Source organism: Pteropus vampyrus, unplaced genomic scaffold (genome assembly GCF_000151845.1).
Source record: "Pteropus vampyrus isolate Shadow unplaced genomic scaffold, Pvam_2.0 Scaffold44, whole genome shotgun sequence".
NCBI classification, from domain to species: domain Eukaryota; kingdom Metazoa; phylum Chordata; class Mammalia; order Chiroptera; family Pteropodidae; genus Pteropus; species Pteropus vampyrus.
The window spans coordinates 3,631,605-3,648,954 of NW_011888825.1; the positions used below are offsets into that span (position 1 = coordinate 3,631,605).

Consider the following 17,350-nt stretch of genomic DNA (forward strand, 5'->3'; position numbering starts at 1 on the left):
ATAATGTTATAATGTATAATGTCATATATAATTTTTTCTTATATACAGAAAACTATGGAACCCAGAATTTTTCTTTCATGTCTCAATTTCTCTTTTATTCAGAGTTTTGAAGGACTTCATTTACCTGTGCATGACTGGCTGCGCTAGGGTGAAGGGGTTGATGGTGCCATGGTGGATAATGTTCCACCATCCCTGTTACCTGTGGGGCTGCCTGCATTTCAGGAAGTACAGGTGCCCTCTAGTGGCCCATGGAGGATGTTCAGGAAGAAGAATGCAGGCTCTTTTCTGACATTTGGAAACCAGCCCAAGAAGTTACTCAACCTCTTTATAGGATGCAGTTTGTTACTCAGATCATAATTTTGACTTCTAACCTTCTAATTCGATGCTTTCTTTTCTTTTTTGTATGGATAGTTGCATGGATTCTCCTGAAGGAAAGCGAGTGATACAAAAATATGAAGACATGCTCTCATTACTGGAAAAGTAAGCAGCTCTGGGATAATATTGTTTTGCAAATTGCATAGCCCCCACAATGCCTTTTGTGGTTCTGAATTTGAGCAGATTCCACAGTGGCTGTGAAATGTTACTCTGTGTTTTTATAACCATGTTATCTGTGAGTACAGTGCTTCTGGATTACAAATGCAGTGTCTCTGGGGAATGCAGCTTTATTCTAGAAACAGACACTTTTCCAGTGTGGTTTTGTTGGAAGCATGAACTTGGCAGAGCTAGAAGTGGGGCACTCCTCATGGCACTCTGAGATCAGTGTCATGGAATATTGCAGCAGCTGTTCACTAAGCAGAAAGCAACAGTTCATGTGGCACACAGAGAAAATAAATTTTAAAAATATTTCTTGTATCCTTTTATGGAGAAGCCATAAGAATGAAAATTTTACATGGGTTTATAGTTGTCCCTGCTTTAAAGCTGCGATAAGTCTTGGGGAAGCAAGGTCTAGTGCCCACACTGCCCACAGTGTTACCAAATCTGATAATGTCACCACATACCCTGGATGGACAGCATTTCACTGTTTCCCATCACCTCCTTAACATGACATGAAAAGCCTTCTCTGGCCTTATCTTTCCTCTCCAGCCTCAACTTTTGGCCCCTTCCACCTCAGGTAGTCCCAGTACATAGTTGTCTGTTTTTCACCTCTACTGTTTGACCACATTGTTGCTTTTGCCAAGAGCATTCATTCCCCTTTCGCTGCACAACATCTTCCCAGCCTCTGAAACTCAAGTCAAACGTCACTTTGGACCCTCTTCCATGAATCCTTCCTGACATTCTCTTTATCGCCCTCACCCACTCACCCACCCACCCCTGCCACCAGATGCTTAATGCCTTGTGTGTTTCTCATGAGTTGTGCTTACTGCATTCTCTGTTTACCTCTGGTCAGAGCATTACCTGAACTTAACATGAGGAGTTTAGTCAACATTTTATTCCCCAAGCCCAGCACATGGGAGGTGCTCAGTCAGGGCACAATGACTGAATGACAGTTGTCTGTGAGCTATGTGAAGACTAGCATGAGAGCAAATCTTACCCAATAGCTTTTTCCAGTGTTTACATAGACTAATCACAACTTCTTTTATCCCCCAAAGTGATCACATGTAGTCTCTTTTCCTATTCTCCTGATTTAAGCCTCTTTAAAAATGAGGGCTTACCTGCAGGAGCTGTCATGCCTGGCTGAGTCAATGACTTTGACCTAAGAATGTATTCACGTATTTTACTAGTAGTATCTTTAGTTCATTAGGTAGATGACTGATAGATGATTAGATAGATAGATAGATAGATAGATAGATAGGTAGATAGATAGATAGATGATAGATAGATAGATGATAGATAGACAGATCCATGTTATCTATATCTTCAACTAATCATTGCCAGGCATTGGGGAGCAGGGAGGATACTTATGAGATGGCGGTTATTTCCCATTCTTACAGATATGAGACAAAACTTTATGAGGACTGGTGTCAAACAGTATCAGAGAAGTCACAGTACAATCTTTCTCAGCCACTTCTGAAACGTGACCCAGAGACAAAGCAGATTACTGTTAACTTTAACCCACAGGTAAGTTGGGCAGCAGTAATTTCCTATTGGGTTGCTGAAGAGTTTCGCCTAACTTTGCTGATTTCAAATGCAAAAAAAAAACTTCTTATAAGAACATGCAAAAGCTGCGCAAAAGAATTTACACCCTGGATTTTCTTTTTTAGGATAATTCCTGCCATGCACTGTTTTCTTAAGTTGTCCAATGTTCACATTTTTCTCCAAGGTTGGCCAATATCTTTGCTTTGATTTTGTACAACAGAAAATATTGCCAAATATTTTTTAAACTTTTACATGACAACAGTTTTATTATGTACTTGATTTCATATATACAAATTTAGAATGATATTACACTTAAGATTAACTCATCAAAAAGTTTAAATGTCATATTATAGATATGCACTATCTGAAATTCCAGAAGGCATTTAAACAGGTATTGCTACCTATCTTCAGACAGAAAGAATAACAACATTACTGACCATTTAGTACCAGAGCTGACTGGTGTAAGGAAAGCATAGCTAGTTGGGAGCTAGAATGTCAACATGCAAAAATCTATCTTTATTAGATAGCATATGACAAATCTCAAAGGAAATAAGACTCGATATTAGTGATTCTCAACTGAAGCGATTTTTTCCCCCTGCAGACATTTTTGATTGTCAAACATGGACTACGTGCCAGTAGCATAGAGTTGGTAGATACCAACGGCGCTGCTGCTAAATTTTCTACAATGCACAAGATAGTTCCCCACAGCAAAGAGGTTTTTTTTTTTTTTCCTGTCTGAAAATGTCAGTAGTTCCAAAGTTGAGAAACCCTTCTCTAGATCAGAAGGGTGGAAGATCAGTGTGGGTTGTAGCAGCCATGGAAAGCTTAATGCTGGAGAAGACAATAACCAAAAGTTAGCCCATATCAGGAAGCACATCATTAAAAAATAAAAAGTATTGGCCACACCGAGCTGAAAGCAGTCACCTACTTCTGTCTTGATGGCATGTTCTCCAGAGGAGCTGAAAACTGAGCTGATAGAATATTGGTGTCTTTTGAGAAAACTACAGTTTAAAGAGAACATCAATTCCAACTGAACTGTCAACAAAGGAAGTTGGAGGATGTAGTTCCTTTCTTTGGTAAGACATGAGTCTGTCATTTAGTCATTTGACTCCTTGTAGTAATTTTATCATCATTCACCATTAGCAATATTGAATATTAAATGTTCAAAGAAATGAGTTTCTGGCTTACCAAGTAAGCCACAGTCTAGATGTCACAATTGTAGTAATTATGCCCTTGCTATAAAACATTATGGAGGATGAACCACTCCTCCTCTACATACTTCAAGAGCAAAGACTTTATCTGCTTCAATGGACAACACATAGTCTGTGCCTTATAGGTGTTTGTAGGTGATAGAAGAGAAAGGAAGGAGAAGAAAAGTGAAAGAAGGAAATAAAAGAAACAAAGAGAGAAGAGAAGAGAAGAAAAGAAAAAGGGAGAGGGAATAAATACCTAAATTATGTGAGTCAAGGAGAGATAACTACAAACACAAGTAAAAGAAAAGCTATGAATATCCTTTAACTTCCAGCTTCTAGCAAGTGGCAACAGCTATGGTATTAAAGATGAACAGTAACATATATATCATTCTAGAGGGACATGACCAGAGATTTGCCCATTTGGGGCCAGGATAAGAATTGTATAGGGAAATAAATTATGCATATATAATTTGTTTAAATTATTTAAATGCCCTGTTGTTGGACATTTAGATTATTTTCTAGTTTTTTTAATATGTATTTCGTTGGTTCTAGGATGTACATGATTTTTACTTATCTCTGATGACATGTATTTGTAGTTTAAAAAACTCCTTTTTTTTTTCTTTCTTCCTTAGTTGGATGTATAATAATAGTGAATCTTACCATCCTTGGCATCTTACAATGAGATTCAATATGGTATAACTAATGCTACAATAAATATCTTTAGTTATTGTCACATCGTCCTTGATTATTTCTTTGGGATAAATGCCTAGAAATGGAATTGTTAGGCTAATAGGTGCTCACATTTTGAGATTTTTTATGTATATTATCAATTTGTTCTTTAGAAAGATGAAATTTAGTCATTCTCCTGCCAGGAAGATATTCATTTCTTCTAATCACTTCCAGCTTGTTGAACTAGAAAAAATATAATTTCTCAATGTTGTTTTAATTTGCATTTATTTTGACCACTCAAAAGTAGAACTTTTTCATGTATTCATTGGCTGTTTATATTTCTTCTTCTTCTATGAATTGCTTGTTCATGTCCTTTGCCCACTTTTGAGTGGAAGTCCCTTCTTTTCCTGTGAATTTGTTAGAATATTTGTGAAATATTTGTCAGATATTAAGAAATCTGCTGCAAGTATTTTTACCAGTTGGAGCATGCCATTTTATTACATGTATGATGTTTTAGGCATGTAAATTTTATATTTTATGATTGTATGTTTGGAATGGCCTTCTCTATCTCAATATTATATAAATAGTCTCACATTTTCTTTTAATTTTTGTATTCATTTCCTACACTTAGTTTTTTAATATCTATCTTGAGCTTATTTCAAAATAAACTAGGAGGCTGAGTTCATTTCCCTGCCAGCTGGTTAGCATTTGTCTTAACCCTGAGTAGAATTTGTTGGGTGACAAGAAGAAATGGCCCAGAGCCACTGGAAGGAGAGCTGGGAGCCGAAATGTGTTGATATGGAGGTAGAAGGTGAAATGTGGAGGAAGGAGGCAGGGGAGAATCTATGGCCTGGTATCTGTTTTGTCACAAATAGCTATACACATCAGTCCTTGTAGGTTCAGAGATAAACATAATAAATAAGCAAAGGATGATGAACAGGGTGCTTAGAAACATCTGCCAGAGGGCTCTCTGTATTGTTGATGGACCACATCTGCTTGGCTTCTCACTTTTGCAGTTGCCACTAAAATCAGCACCCCATTAAAGTTCAGAGAGCCCCTGGGTGATTTCCACCTCCTGACTTCCTAGTATATTAAAACACAAATATATGCCAGCATAGGATTATAGAAATGAAGGGGCCATTTCAAATGATTGTATAAAAGCTGTACAATGACACCTTCTCTTAATCCTGTCAGTGGCTATGACCATCTGTGTGACTTCATTTGGGGAGAATACCAGAAGTCTAATTTTGAGGCTTCGTATGCATGCAGGTATCCCAGACTAGGTGATCCTCCTCCTTCATACAATCGCCCCTCCATGGGAACTGGCTCGGGCAGCATGAGCCTATCATTTCATCAGCCACATGCCCTAAAGCATCAAGGCAGAGCCCTCTCCTGCTATCACTAATGTCCTCTTCCCAGGTTTTCCACTGCATGATCTTTGTGATGTATGGATTCAGTTAACCTTGATGCTTTCCAAGTCATCTTCTTTCTGCCAGATACTCAACTTCCCTTCTCTGAAACTAGATTTAAGGAATGGATAGGTGCAGAAGTTAGGAAAGGACCCAGAGGCCTTTGGGTCCCCTGGGTTTTTCCAGTCCTTAACCAGTAATTGCTGCTATTCACTGCCACTGAACTACAGCCACATATGTTGATTCTTTCCTCCAGCTGATTTCAGTGCTGAAAGAAATGAGTTATCTTCATCCCAGGCAGATGAAGCACTTTCCTGAGACAGCAGCAGTCATGTTCTCCTCCAGGGAATTCTATCGACAGCTTGTGGCTAATTTGGAGTTGATGGCAAATTGGTACAACAAGGTTATGAAAACTCTGCTAGAGGTGGAATTTCCATTAGTGGAGGAAGAGCTGCAAAATATTGATCTTTGCCTGAGAGCTGCAGAAGAGACTCTGAACTGGAAAACAGAAGGTAACAGAACACAACTTGGAGTCTGGGGTAAAGGTCGAGAGTCAAGATCTTAATAAAGTCGGTAGACTCTCAAATGATTCTCTGGTAATCTGGGTTGTGTTGCAAACACAAGTCTATCCTCACAGACATATCTCCAAAGTAGAGAAGGCAAGAAGGATTGGTATTCCTCTTCTTCCTTCTCTTTGAATATGATTAGTAGATTTAGAAAACTGCTGCCATGTACTAGGGGAGGCTCAGAGTTTGCGTGAGATCTCCCACAGTCTCCAGCACACCATGAATGAGAGTGTTTACTATATTATTGCCATTACTTAATTTTCTTTGGTCTTAACTAGACCAAAAACATCTTAAATGAGGGAACTATGCATTTACTTCTCTTGTATCCATCCATTCAGCTCAATAAACATTCATCAACGGATTAACACATGTTGGTTATTCTAGGAGGGACTGTGGGAAGAATATGAGGTATCAGGTATATAGGGCATGGCCTCTACCCTCAAAGAGATCACATTTAGTGGGGACAACAGACATATACAATATAAATCACACGAGGCAAGCTATGATAAAGAGGCATGATAAAGTTAAAAATAGAGTGTAATAAATCATAGGGAAGGGAGATTAATTTGCATTAGGGTCCTCAGAAGAGTTAAAGTTTGAAAAGAAGGTCACAGTCAACTCATGGAAGTTTTGGAATACCATATTAAAGAAGAAGAAATTATATTTTTAACATTTAGTACAGTGAAAGTGCTTTAAAAATAAGATTCATTGACCCAAATAAAGTCACCAAGTTGCACTGGTATGCCCTAGCAAATATATCAACTTTCGTATGCTTGGTAGGTAAGTATTACCTATTTTTTTTCTCCATAATCAGAGTTATGGTAAGAGTTGGGTTTTTTATATGACTAAGAAGAAAAAGACTGATTATAATGAAGTAACCTGTGCAGAAAAGTCTTATAAAACCCATGGATATTAAATTTCTGTCTTTCATAGCAACTAGACCTTTAAGCTGTGCAACTGTCAGCTATTTCAATTAATTATATTTCTTTCGAGGAGCAGGCATTTGGGATTATGTCATTCAAATCACCAATAGTATTCACGATCTTGAACAAAGAATTCAGAAAACTAAAGACAATGTGGAAGAGATTCAAAACATTATGAAAACATGGGTATCTCCAATATTTAAGAGAAAGGATGGAAAAAAGGAATGCCTTCTTTCCATGGATGATCAGCATGAACGAATGGAAAAATATTATAATCACATCAAAGAATCTGGCCTTAAGATTCATGCCCTTGTTCAGGTAATAACCAGACTCTCAAACACATACCACGAGTAGAGGGAAAGCATCAAGAAATGCGTATGGTGCCAGAAGTGATCTGGAAATTAGAACAATCAATAGATGCTGTGTCTTCTGCAGTCAGGGATAGAAGTTTATACTGATAATACAAGAACTAAAGCTAATAGGGGTAGTGAAAAGTCACATTCTGGTATCAGTGTGTCAAAATTAGTACTATCTTAATGGTGACACTACTTAGTCATCACATGACTTAAGTCCCACACTAAACACCAAGGGGACAGAAGGAGAAGTCAAAGACAGAATCCTAAATTATTTACTGTACTAACTCCCCCCTCCCAACTTACCCACACATCCTAGTGTGGATCTCCAGCATCATCTTTGTAACTGGCTCTATAGAACCTGAAGGGATAAAAAATTACCATGCGATCCCTAACTGAATTTGATAAGGAGAAGAAAAAATGCAGAGTGCTATACTGAAGGCAGTAAAGCTCTGCCCAGCATTATGATCAGGGCAACCTCGGGTCTCATCATCAAAGACTGAAAAATGGAAAAGAGCTATAAATGGCCACCAGCTCCAACCCTGCTGAAGTAGCCATGGAGCAGTTCTGACAGGTTGATCTCATGCACAAAGTCAGTAATGAATTACAGCTGCTATTTGGGGGTTATCTATGGTTTGAAGTACAATGATGTTGTACTTTTGACTTTGTTAATTTTTTTTGTTTTCTAGTTCATCGATTTTTGTTTTTAATTTTTTTTTATTTTAGTTAATTTGAGGTTAGCTTGCTTATTTTTTTCTGGCCTATAAGGGTAGAAACTTAGGGTATTATTTTAAGGTTTTATTTATTTTTAACATAAATTTCCCTCTTAGCAGTGCTTTACTTGCATTCCACAAAATTTATCTGCCTCATTTTCATTATCATTTAGTTTTAACTTTTTTCTTGTGATTTCTTCAACTCAGTGCTCATTTAGAAGTGTATTGTTTAATTTTCACATATTTGGAGCTTCTCTGGATATCTTAATGAAATTGATATCTAATTTAATTCCACTGTGGTTCAGAGAAAATACTCTAAGATTTCAATCAGTTGGAATTCACTGAGACTTTTTCCATGACCTACATATTGCCTGTCTTATTGAATGTTCCTTGTGCACTTGAAAATATGTTTATTCTTCCATTGTTGGGTATAGTGTTCAATAATTATCAATTAGTCCAAAGTAGTTGATAATATTGGTCATATCTTCTTTATGCTTTCTGATTTTTGTCTATTTGTTCCATCAATTACTAAAGGTAGAGTGTTAAATCTCCACCTATGATTTTAGATTTGTCTGTTTAATTCTTTAGTTCTGTTATATTTTTCATCAAGTGTTTAAACCTCTATTAGTAGGTGCAAACACATTTACTTCCTGATGAATTGACTGTTTCGTCATTATGAAATTTCCTTTCTATTTCTAATAATACTCCTTTGCCCTGAAGTCTTTTTTTTTTTCCGTTAATACTGTAGTCTTTCCTTCTAGACTCACTATTCCTACTTTTTTCAGTGTCTTTTTCCACCCTTTATATTCAACTTATGTGTTCCTTTGGATTCAAATTTTTCTCTTATAGACAGCATATAATAGAAACTTACTTTTCTTAAGTCTAACAACTCTGCCTCTTAATTGGAATGTTTAAACTATTACATTTAATGTAATTGTTGGTAATGGATGGATTTAGCTCTACCATTTTGTTATTTCTTTTCTATTTGCTTTATCTCTTTTTTTGTTTCTCTGCTCTACTTTCCCACTTTCTTGTTATTAATTGTATGTTTTTAGTATTCCATTTTCTAGTATTTCATTTCTCAATTGTCGTTCCAGATTTAACTTGTTGTATTATATTTGGAGTGGTTGTTCTGGTTTCAGTATGTCTCTTGAACTAATCACAGAGTTTTGTCACTCAAAGGCAAGATCATGAGATTTTTTTTTTTTTTGACCAGGGAGATTTACAATATGGAAATGTTTATAAAGTGGTCAATGTGAGTCACCTAGAAAATTTACTTCTGCAAAGTAGTTACTACTTTCTTTGAATATATAAGATAAATGAAAAGTTGCTGTAAAAAAGCTTAATAATGGTCTTATGACCATGCCACCCTGAACGAGTCCGATCTTGTCTGACCTCGGAAGCTAAGCAGGGTTGGGCCTGGTTAGTACTTGGATGGGAGACCACCTTGGAATACTAGATGCTGTAGGCATTAAAAAATAAAAGCTTAATAATGAAAATGATGAAGAGTGAATGGGATATCTGTACTTGCCATACTATCAGCGGAGAGGAGAAAGATAAAGAGAGAGAGAGAGGATGAGACCCCCCATATCATTTAATGGATTAACTTTATGTTCCTTTCAATCAATGGTTATAACCATTAGACAGAATGAATTTGATTCACATGTAATAGTGTGTATATCATGCTATTTTTTCCTCCATGTGTTGTTTAGATTCCCACTAATGATGATTAGACCAGTCCTTCCATATTATTAAACATCATTTACATCTCTCCTTTTTTTTTATTTTTTAGGATAACCTGCATCTTTTTTCAGTGGACCCAACCTCCAATATCTGGAAGACTTATGTAAACTATATTGATGATATGTTGCTAGATGGATTCTTTCTTGCCATTGAATGCTCCCTCAAATACCTTCTGGAAAATACCGGTATTTACTAGCTTATGGATATAGGTTATTACTGGAATAATAACAGTAATACCATCTGTTGAGTTACAGCAAAGTACAATTGAGTGTCTATGATTTTCCCCAAAAAGATTGTGGAAATTTTGTGAATGATACACAGTAAAGTAGCAAAGGTATTGAATTTCTAAATTGTTCAAAGAGAAAAGACCTCCTTCCTTTCGAAACTCAGATATAATCCAGCCTCTATGGTAGTGAAGGTCATAGCAAAAGCAAAAACATAAAAACTAATTCAATGGAAATCAAGCTTCAGTAGAGAGGAATGACTGAGTTAGAATAGTGAGAAGCACAGTTAGTAATGTCAGCTTCATCTGGACTTCACTTGTGGCAATGGGAGGAAGGCATTCTGTGCCTTCAAGCTTAATGTACTCTATCTCTGTAGCTTTTTGAGAACACAGTGGAGTTGTAGTAGCTAGGTTAAGTGGAAGGTTTTCTGTGTGGAAAAATGACCAGAAGCCAGAGGTAGCTTTCAAAAGGAAAAGGAATGTTAATAAGGTAGTGGGCATTCTTTGAAGCTGTTAAAAAGATAGCTAAAGGCTTTGAATGTATGGTAGATATACTAGGTTAAAGTATACAAAGTTGAAGATATTATAGTTAAGGCTAACGTTGGCTAGTAAGTAATAAGTAACATGGATGGAAAGGACAAAAATGTTCAGGAATAAAGTTGAATTTAACCTTTCACATTCTGGTAGGTCGTGAGTGCAGCAAGGGTCATATTGAAGAATTAGTCAAAATGGAAAGGCAGAAGTGAATATTTTGAAGCCAGAGGATAAAGGTGAGATGAGACTTTAAGATGTTGACTCCAATCCAAGGAGAGAAATCAAATACAGAGTTAAAATAGGTAGTCCAAGATCAGTGCCCAGATCTCCTACCCACACGAAAGGGCACATGCAGACCTCAGGCTGAGATTAGAGAGGGGTGAGGCCCAGTGCTGGGTGTAGCTCAGATGGGCAAACCCCCATCGTCTTTGAAGGTGGAGTGGCTGAGGTCAGAGGCAAGGTGTTTGTTGCAGGGTGCAGGGGTGCTCCAAATCAGTGAAGTGCAGTAGCAGGAAATGGGCTTCAGCATAGTTAGCAAGGAGAAGATCACCTTCTAGAGTCTGCAGGCAAGTAACCAGTGAGCAATTGAACCTAGGCCCTTAGACTGGTGAACTGGTTCCTAGGGACCAGCACCAACAGTGCTTACCTTAGTGAACTAACCAAACCTTTTCTGATTTTGGAGGTTTGGGGTTCCTGGCCCCACACCCCTCTAAAAGATCTAGGAAGATGCCTCAGCCACATTTGACTGCAGGAAGTGTGAGAGAGATGGTCACCAAATGTAATGGCTCACCTTTGACCAATCACTAGCTCTCCTGATCTGGACTGTCTGATGTGTCAGTTGACCTCCTCTTGTGAGAAGGAAAGAGTGAGAACAGGAGGATAGAGAGAGGAGATGGTGGTGTCTCTCCAAGATTGTCAAAGTTCTCTTCCCTCTGTGGAAATGGGAGGGAAGTAGAATACATTTTCTTCACAACATAAAATGGCCAGGAGCTAGATTTTGCAGCTGCCTGAACTGAGGAGCTAGATAAAATTTAAAAGGCACTGATAAAGGTGAAGGAGCCTGAAAAGAATAACCTCTAAGAAGAAGAAAATTACTATGACCCTTTGCAGTTGCCCAGATGGACAATTTTATCTCCCTGGTCCACCTTACCATTTCCGCTTTCTCTTATTTGGTCAAGCTAATATCATTCCCATGGCTTGGTTTGGCCTCTCGTTCACCTCTCAGGCTCTAAATCCCACCTAAGTTAAATTCTACCCAATCTATCTAGAAATGCTCTCCCCCTTCTTATTGAATAAAGTGATTTACTCATACCAATGTTGTGGAACCATCAAGATCATCTGTTTTGTATGGAAATTATGTTGGCATTGCATCTAACATAAGGATTAGTTTCTCATGACAGCATATAGGGCAAAAATCTCATATAGTTGTAAAATTACAACTAAACTACAGAACAACCATCATGAGGAGTCAGTTGCCTGAGTTCTGGCTGAAAAGAAGTTCTATGACTGGGGACATACATAAATGGCTACCTCTATACTGGTAGGAGGAGCAGAGATGCAGAATGGGCTGGTGGGGTGGTTGAGAATTGGGAGCGTTATTTTGGCTGCAGACATCTGCCTAGAGGAGCAGATATCCCCCTGGAGGAGTGAGGAACCCTGGCCTCACACTGGGTTCCAGGGTTCCAGTGCTAGGAAGAGAAGTCTCCACAATGTCTGGCTGTAAAAACTAGTGGAGATTGGGGTTGAATGAGATGGAGGGCTGCAGGAGTTGTAGACATTCCTCTTAAAGACCCTGCACGTCGACTTACTCACTGATGGATTCACTCATTCTGAGCTCCAGCACTAGGGCAGCTTCTTGAGAAGTACCAGAGACATACAGAGAGGAACTGAGTTATCTGGCTTCAGGGTGAGGGCTAGAGGGACAGCTTTCTCTCAGACAGAAGTGCTGGCAGAATCCATTGTTCTTTTGTCAAGCCCTTCCCGCTTCTGGTTTGCAGACCCAGGCAGCCACCATAGCTAAGCTCCATCAACCTAGTTAATGCAGGTCACCCTGCCCAGGTGGTTCCCTGAGACTCCACCCCTCCCAACTTGCAGGCCCGCTTAAACTTCTTCCAGTGTTTTTTCCCATACAAATGGCCTGTCTTGGTTCATGCTGCAGAATTTCTAAAATTTCTCAAAGGTTCACAAAACCCAAACAAGAAGTATCTGTCCTCAGCATGCCTCATACCTCTTGCTGAGCATTCCCAAGCCTGGCACTAGCGGCAGGCCTCAGTTCATGGCTTGGCTTCTCTAGGCACTGCTAAGACCAGCACGGATGGTGGCCATCTGTGGATTACTTGATGACTCTAGCCAGGTGGCTCTGGGCAGGCCACAGGCTGCAGCTGAACTTGGCCTACTGTGGGGCACCTCCCAGGAAGCCCTTGGCCTGGCACACCTAGTGGCCAGCTTCAACTGAAGCCAGAGCACCACCAGAGGCTGCATCCCAGGAGGACACACCCAAAGGGCAAACTTGGCAGGAACCAGAGCCCTACTAAAGTGAATCCTGCTCTGGAAGACTTGCTTACTAGCCAGTCCTCACAGCCAATTAGCCCAAGGGTTAATTCATCCAATCATCATGCAAAAAGCAATGAAGGCTCAACTACAAAAGGAGGGCACACACAACCCATAGAAAGGACACATCTGAAGCATCTGGCTCAGGTGACCAGGGAAGACTGCACCAATGGGCCCCACAGGACACTTACTACATAAGGCCACTCTACTAAGACCAGGAGACTTAGGAGCACTACCTAATACATAGTAACAAATACAGGTATGCAGCCAAAATGGAGAGACAAAGAAACAGGTCTCAAATGAAAGAACAGAACAAAGCTCCAGAAAATGAACGAAACAAAATGGACACAATCAATCTACCAGAAGCAGAGTTCAAAACACTGGTTATAAGGATGCTCAATGAACTTAGGGGAAGAGTACATGAACTCAGTGAGAACTTTAACAAAGAGGTAGCAAACATAAAGATGAAGACAGAAAACATAAAAGAGTCAGTCATAATGAAGAATACAATAAACGAAATGAAGAATACATTAGAGAGAATCGACAGTAGATTGGAAGAAGCAGAGGATCAAATCAGCAATTTAGAAGATAGGTAGCAGAAAAATACCCAATCATTTAGAATCAAAGGACAGGTAAAGAGCTTCTAAGACAAGAAAAAGCTAAAGGAGTTCACTACCACTAAGCCAGTATTACAAGAAATGTTGGAGGGATTTCTTTAAGAAGAAGAAGAAAGAAAGAAAAAAGATAAAAAATATGAATAATGAAATAGCAGTAACTATATAATTATCAACAATTACTTTAAATGTAAATGTTTTAAATGCTCCAATCAAAAGATAGTGAAGTGGAATGGATAAGAAACAAAAACCTTATGTATGCTGCCTATAAGAGACTCAGATCAAAAGACACACAGACTGAAAGTAAAGAAATGGAAAAAGATATTTCATGAAAATGGAAATGAATTAAACAAGAAAAGCTGGGGTAGCAATATTTATACCAGACAAAATAGATTTTAAAACAAAGGCTATAACAAGATACAAAGAAGTCCCCCATAATCCTACTTTTGGGTATTTATCTGAAGAAACTCAAAACTCAAACACTACTTTGAAGAGACATGTGAATCCATATGTTCATTTCATGATTTTTACAATAACCAAGATATGGAGGCAACCTGGGTATCCATAAATGGATGAATGGATAAAGAAAAGGTGTTATATGTATATACAATGGAATATTACTCAGCCATAAAAAAAATAGAACCTTGCCATCTGCAATAACATGGATGGACCTAGAAGGTATCGTGCTGAGTGGAGTAAGTCAGAAAAAGACAAATGCCATGATTTCACTTATATGCAGAATCTAAAGACTAAAATAAAAAAAAAAAATAAACAGAAACAAACTCATAGATACAAGAACATTTTGATGGTTGCCAGATGGGAGGGGAGTTGGGGGTTGGGTGAAAGAGGAAGAGATTAAGAAGTACAAATTGACAGTTATTCATTAATATTGTAATAATATTGTAATAACTATGTATGATATCTGATGGATACTAGATTTATCAGAGTGATAACGCTGTAAGTTATGTAAATGTCTAATTACTATATTGTACACCTGAAACTAATATAATATTGTATACCAATTGTAATTGAAAATAAAAAAATATTTAAAAAAATAAAATAATGCAAAAAATATTATATAGTCAAAATATTCTTGAAAAGGTTTTAAATCCTTTAAATTATATGCAATGTAATATAAGTATCTAATGCATGTAGGAATACAGAATATATTATCAGTACACATGCAAACCATACTCTGAAAGTTTTTTTTTAAAAAAACTGTTGTACGATAGTAGCATACTTACTATGATATTAGTAAACTTGCTTTCCTTTAAGTTAAAAGTGTATTTGAGAGGACACTTCTGAGTCCAATGATGCAAATTTTTCATTCCTGAAGTTTTGAAGGCAAGATCACAGTCTTACACATCTTTGAGGGTCTCACGGGTTTTTAGTTAGAGAGCTATGGCTAAGCTATGGTAACAAAAACCCTATCAATAATGCAGCTTAAAGGACAGAGAAGTCTATCCCCCAGATACTAGTCCAAAGTGAGTGCTCCCGGTTAATGAGAAAGTTTCTTCCACCTGTAATTATATCACTCTCTAGGGCTTGGTCTTCTTTTCTGTGGTTGAGCTGGGTCACTGCCACATCCAGGCTCTAGCCTGTGGGAAGAGTAAAGGAGGCTTACTTGCTGTCTCAAAGGCTGCAGCCCAGACGTGGTACCCATCACTTCTTCCCACATTCCACTAGTTAGGGAATGGCATTGCTATACCTAACTGTAAGCTGGGAAATGCCACATGTGCAGTTAGTTATAACTCTATTTCTAGGGGAGAGGGGGTCAATGGATTTCAATGAGTAGACTCTGCCACTCTCACTGTTCAGCACATAACAATTCCCTAAGCATTTCTACGATCAAAAAAATATGAAAGCAAGTGGTTACTGATAAAAGTTTAGTATTTATTTTGTACTTGGAACATCTTACTCCATATTATATTTTGGTTTATATTTATCAAGTCAAGTAAATCCAAGTAATCATGGGTTTGTTATTTATACCGTTTTCAAAATTTGTATCACTATAGGACTGCAGAATTAAAATAAATTCTGTCTTTATAGAAAAAAAGCAGACTGTCAGGATTGTAACTTCTCTGTTTTTCACGCCTCTGCAACCATGGGTGAGCCTACCCCCATCCCCCTAGTGGCTGCCAATGGAATTGCCTGGTTTGTGCCTACGAGGAAATCAGCTATTTCCAATAAATTGGCTTTGCAAAATCAACCTCTTCACAACCAGAGGCCGTATTGCCTCCCAGAAAACATTTGGGGATGTGGAAGGGGACTGGCTTGCGTTGATCAGTCACTGGGATGTTCTCTCTGAATACAAGAAAAGTAAATGTTCTGCATTGCCCGAGACAGCCCTGTTTAAAAAATGGCTAGTTTAAAATGTCAGTGGTTCCCCTGTTGATAAACACTGTAGGACTGTCACTCTCACCTATTCTGGGTTTTACCAAATTTTACATTTTAATTTTCTATACCCAAGCAGCTTATTTAAAGGAAAGAAATGCTCAATGCTCTGAGTGTTTTTAAAATGGGATTTCTCTTTGCCTATCTTACCCATTTTCTTTTTTTTCCTCCTTGTTTTTCAGAATGTAAGGCAGGACTCACCCCGATATTCGAAGCACAGATGAGCTTAGAAATCCCAGAAATAGTTTTCTCTCCATCTCTAGAGTCTGGAGTGAGGGGTGGCTTCTATGACATTGTTGAGGGTCTTATCGCCAGCATTTTTCGAATATCATCTTTGGTGCCACGGCTTTCCCCACAAAACAGCTCTCCCCACTATCAGGTACTGGATCTGCAACCACCCTGCCTGCCAACATATCTGGGACTTCTTGCAAAGTGTTGGCGTATAACCTGCCTGCTGTTGTCTTGCTCCCCAAGGTTGACATGGAGGGCATGGCTGATTTGGCAAAGATGCGGAACATGCTCATGGAGAGAGTCCAGAGCATGATGGCCCTCTGCTGCCTCTATCAAAACACCTTTAGTCAATACTCCTACCTCTATGTGGAGGACCGGAAGGAGATTCTGGGCCAGTTTCTGTTGTATGGGCATGTCCTCACACCTGAGGAGATCGAAGCTCATGCAGAAGACAGCATCCCAGAGAACCCTCCCCTCCTCCATCAATTTAAAGCACAGATTGACTCCTATGAAAAGCTCTATGAAGATGTGTGCAGGCTGGAGCCCATCAAGGTGTTTGACAACTGGATGAAGGTTGATGTACGACCCTTTAAAGCATCTTTGCTGAATATAATTAAAAGATGGAGCCTCATGTTCAAACAGCATCTTATTGACTATGTCACTAACAGGTAATATTGTTGTTCCAGCTTTCTTCTGCCATCCCAGGCTGTCAGGAACTCCATGTTTTTAATTTTCTTCATGTTTTCCTCCATGGGTTCATTGAAGTTCTAGGCTTTTAGACACCAATAGTAACTTTAGTCTTGCCCTTTCCTTTGTTCACAAGACATGACCTCTTTTTGTTTTATTTTCCATTTGGTGCCCACTATGTGAAAGGCACTCAGTAAGTGGTAAATAATGTTCAATACAATAATAGCAGATTCAACCTCCTTTCACAACTCTGACTCTGAAATCTCTTTAAGCTTGAGAGGTAGAAGGAGTCTAATGGGCCTCTTAGATTTTATTTTTACTACTCCTTGTCTCAGATTATCCAGCTGTGTAATGAGGAAGTCACTAAATCCCTACACTTCTGATGCCTCTCGGTGCCCCTCTAGCATTGCAAGAGATTGGATCTGAAATTCTGTCTGTTCTGCTATGGACCTAGACCACTCAGCCTAGCACT

At 38.6% G+C, this 17,350-nt stretch overlaps 1 protein-coding gene and 1 pseudogene across 1 annotated transcript in view; both read left to right on the forward strand.

Annotated features, from left to right (window-relative positions):
• Window positions 1–17,350, forward strand: part of DNAH9 (dynein axonemal heavy chain 9) — a 327,356-nt gene that overhangs the window by 37,997 nt on the left and 272,009 nt on the right. The window contains exons 11-17 of the mRNA XM_023529851.1: window positions 412–480; window positions 1,932–2,058; window positions 5,604–5,859; window positions 6,913–7,154; window positions 9,695–9,830; window positions 16,143–16,339; window positions 16,435–16,859. Coding sequence (XP_023385619.1) covers window positions 412–480; window positions 1,932–2,058; window positions 5,604–5,859; window positions 6,913–7,154; window positions 9,695–9,830; window positions 16,143–16,339; window positions 16,435–16,859 — 1,452 coding nt within the window. The remainder of the gene's footprint in view (window positions 1–411; window positions 481–1,931; window positions 2,059–5,603; window positions 5,860–6,912; window positions 7,155–9,694; window positions 9,831–16,142; window positions 16,340–16,434; window positions 16,860–17,350) is intronic.
• On the forward strand, window positions 9,255–9,373 carry LOC111738939 (annotated as a pseudogene).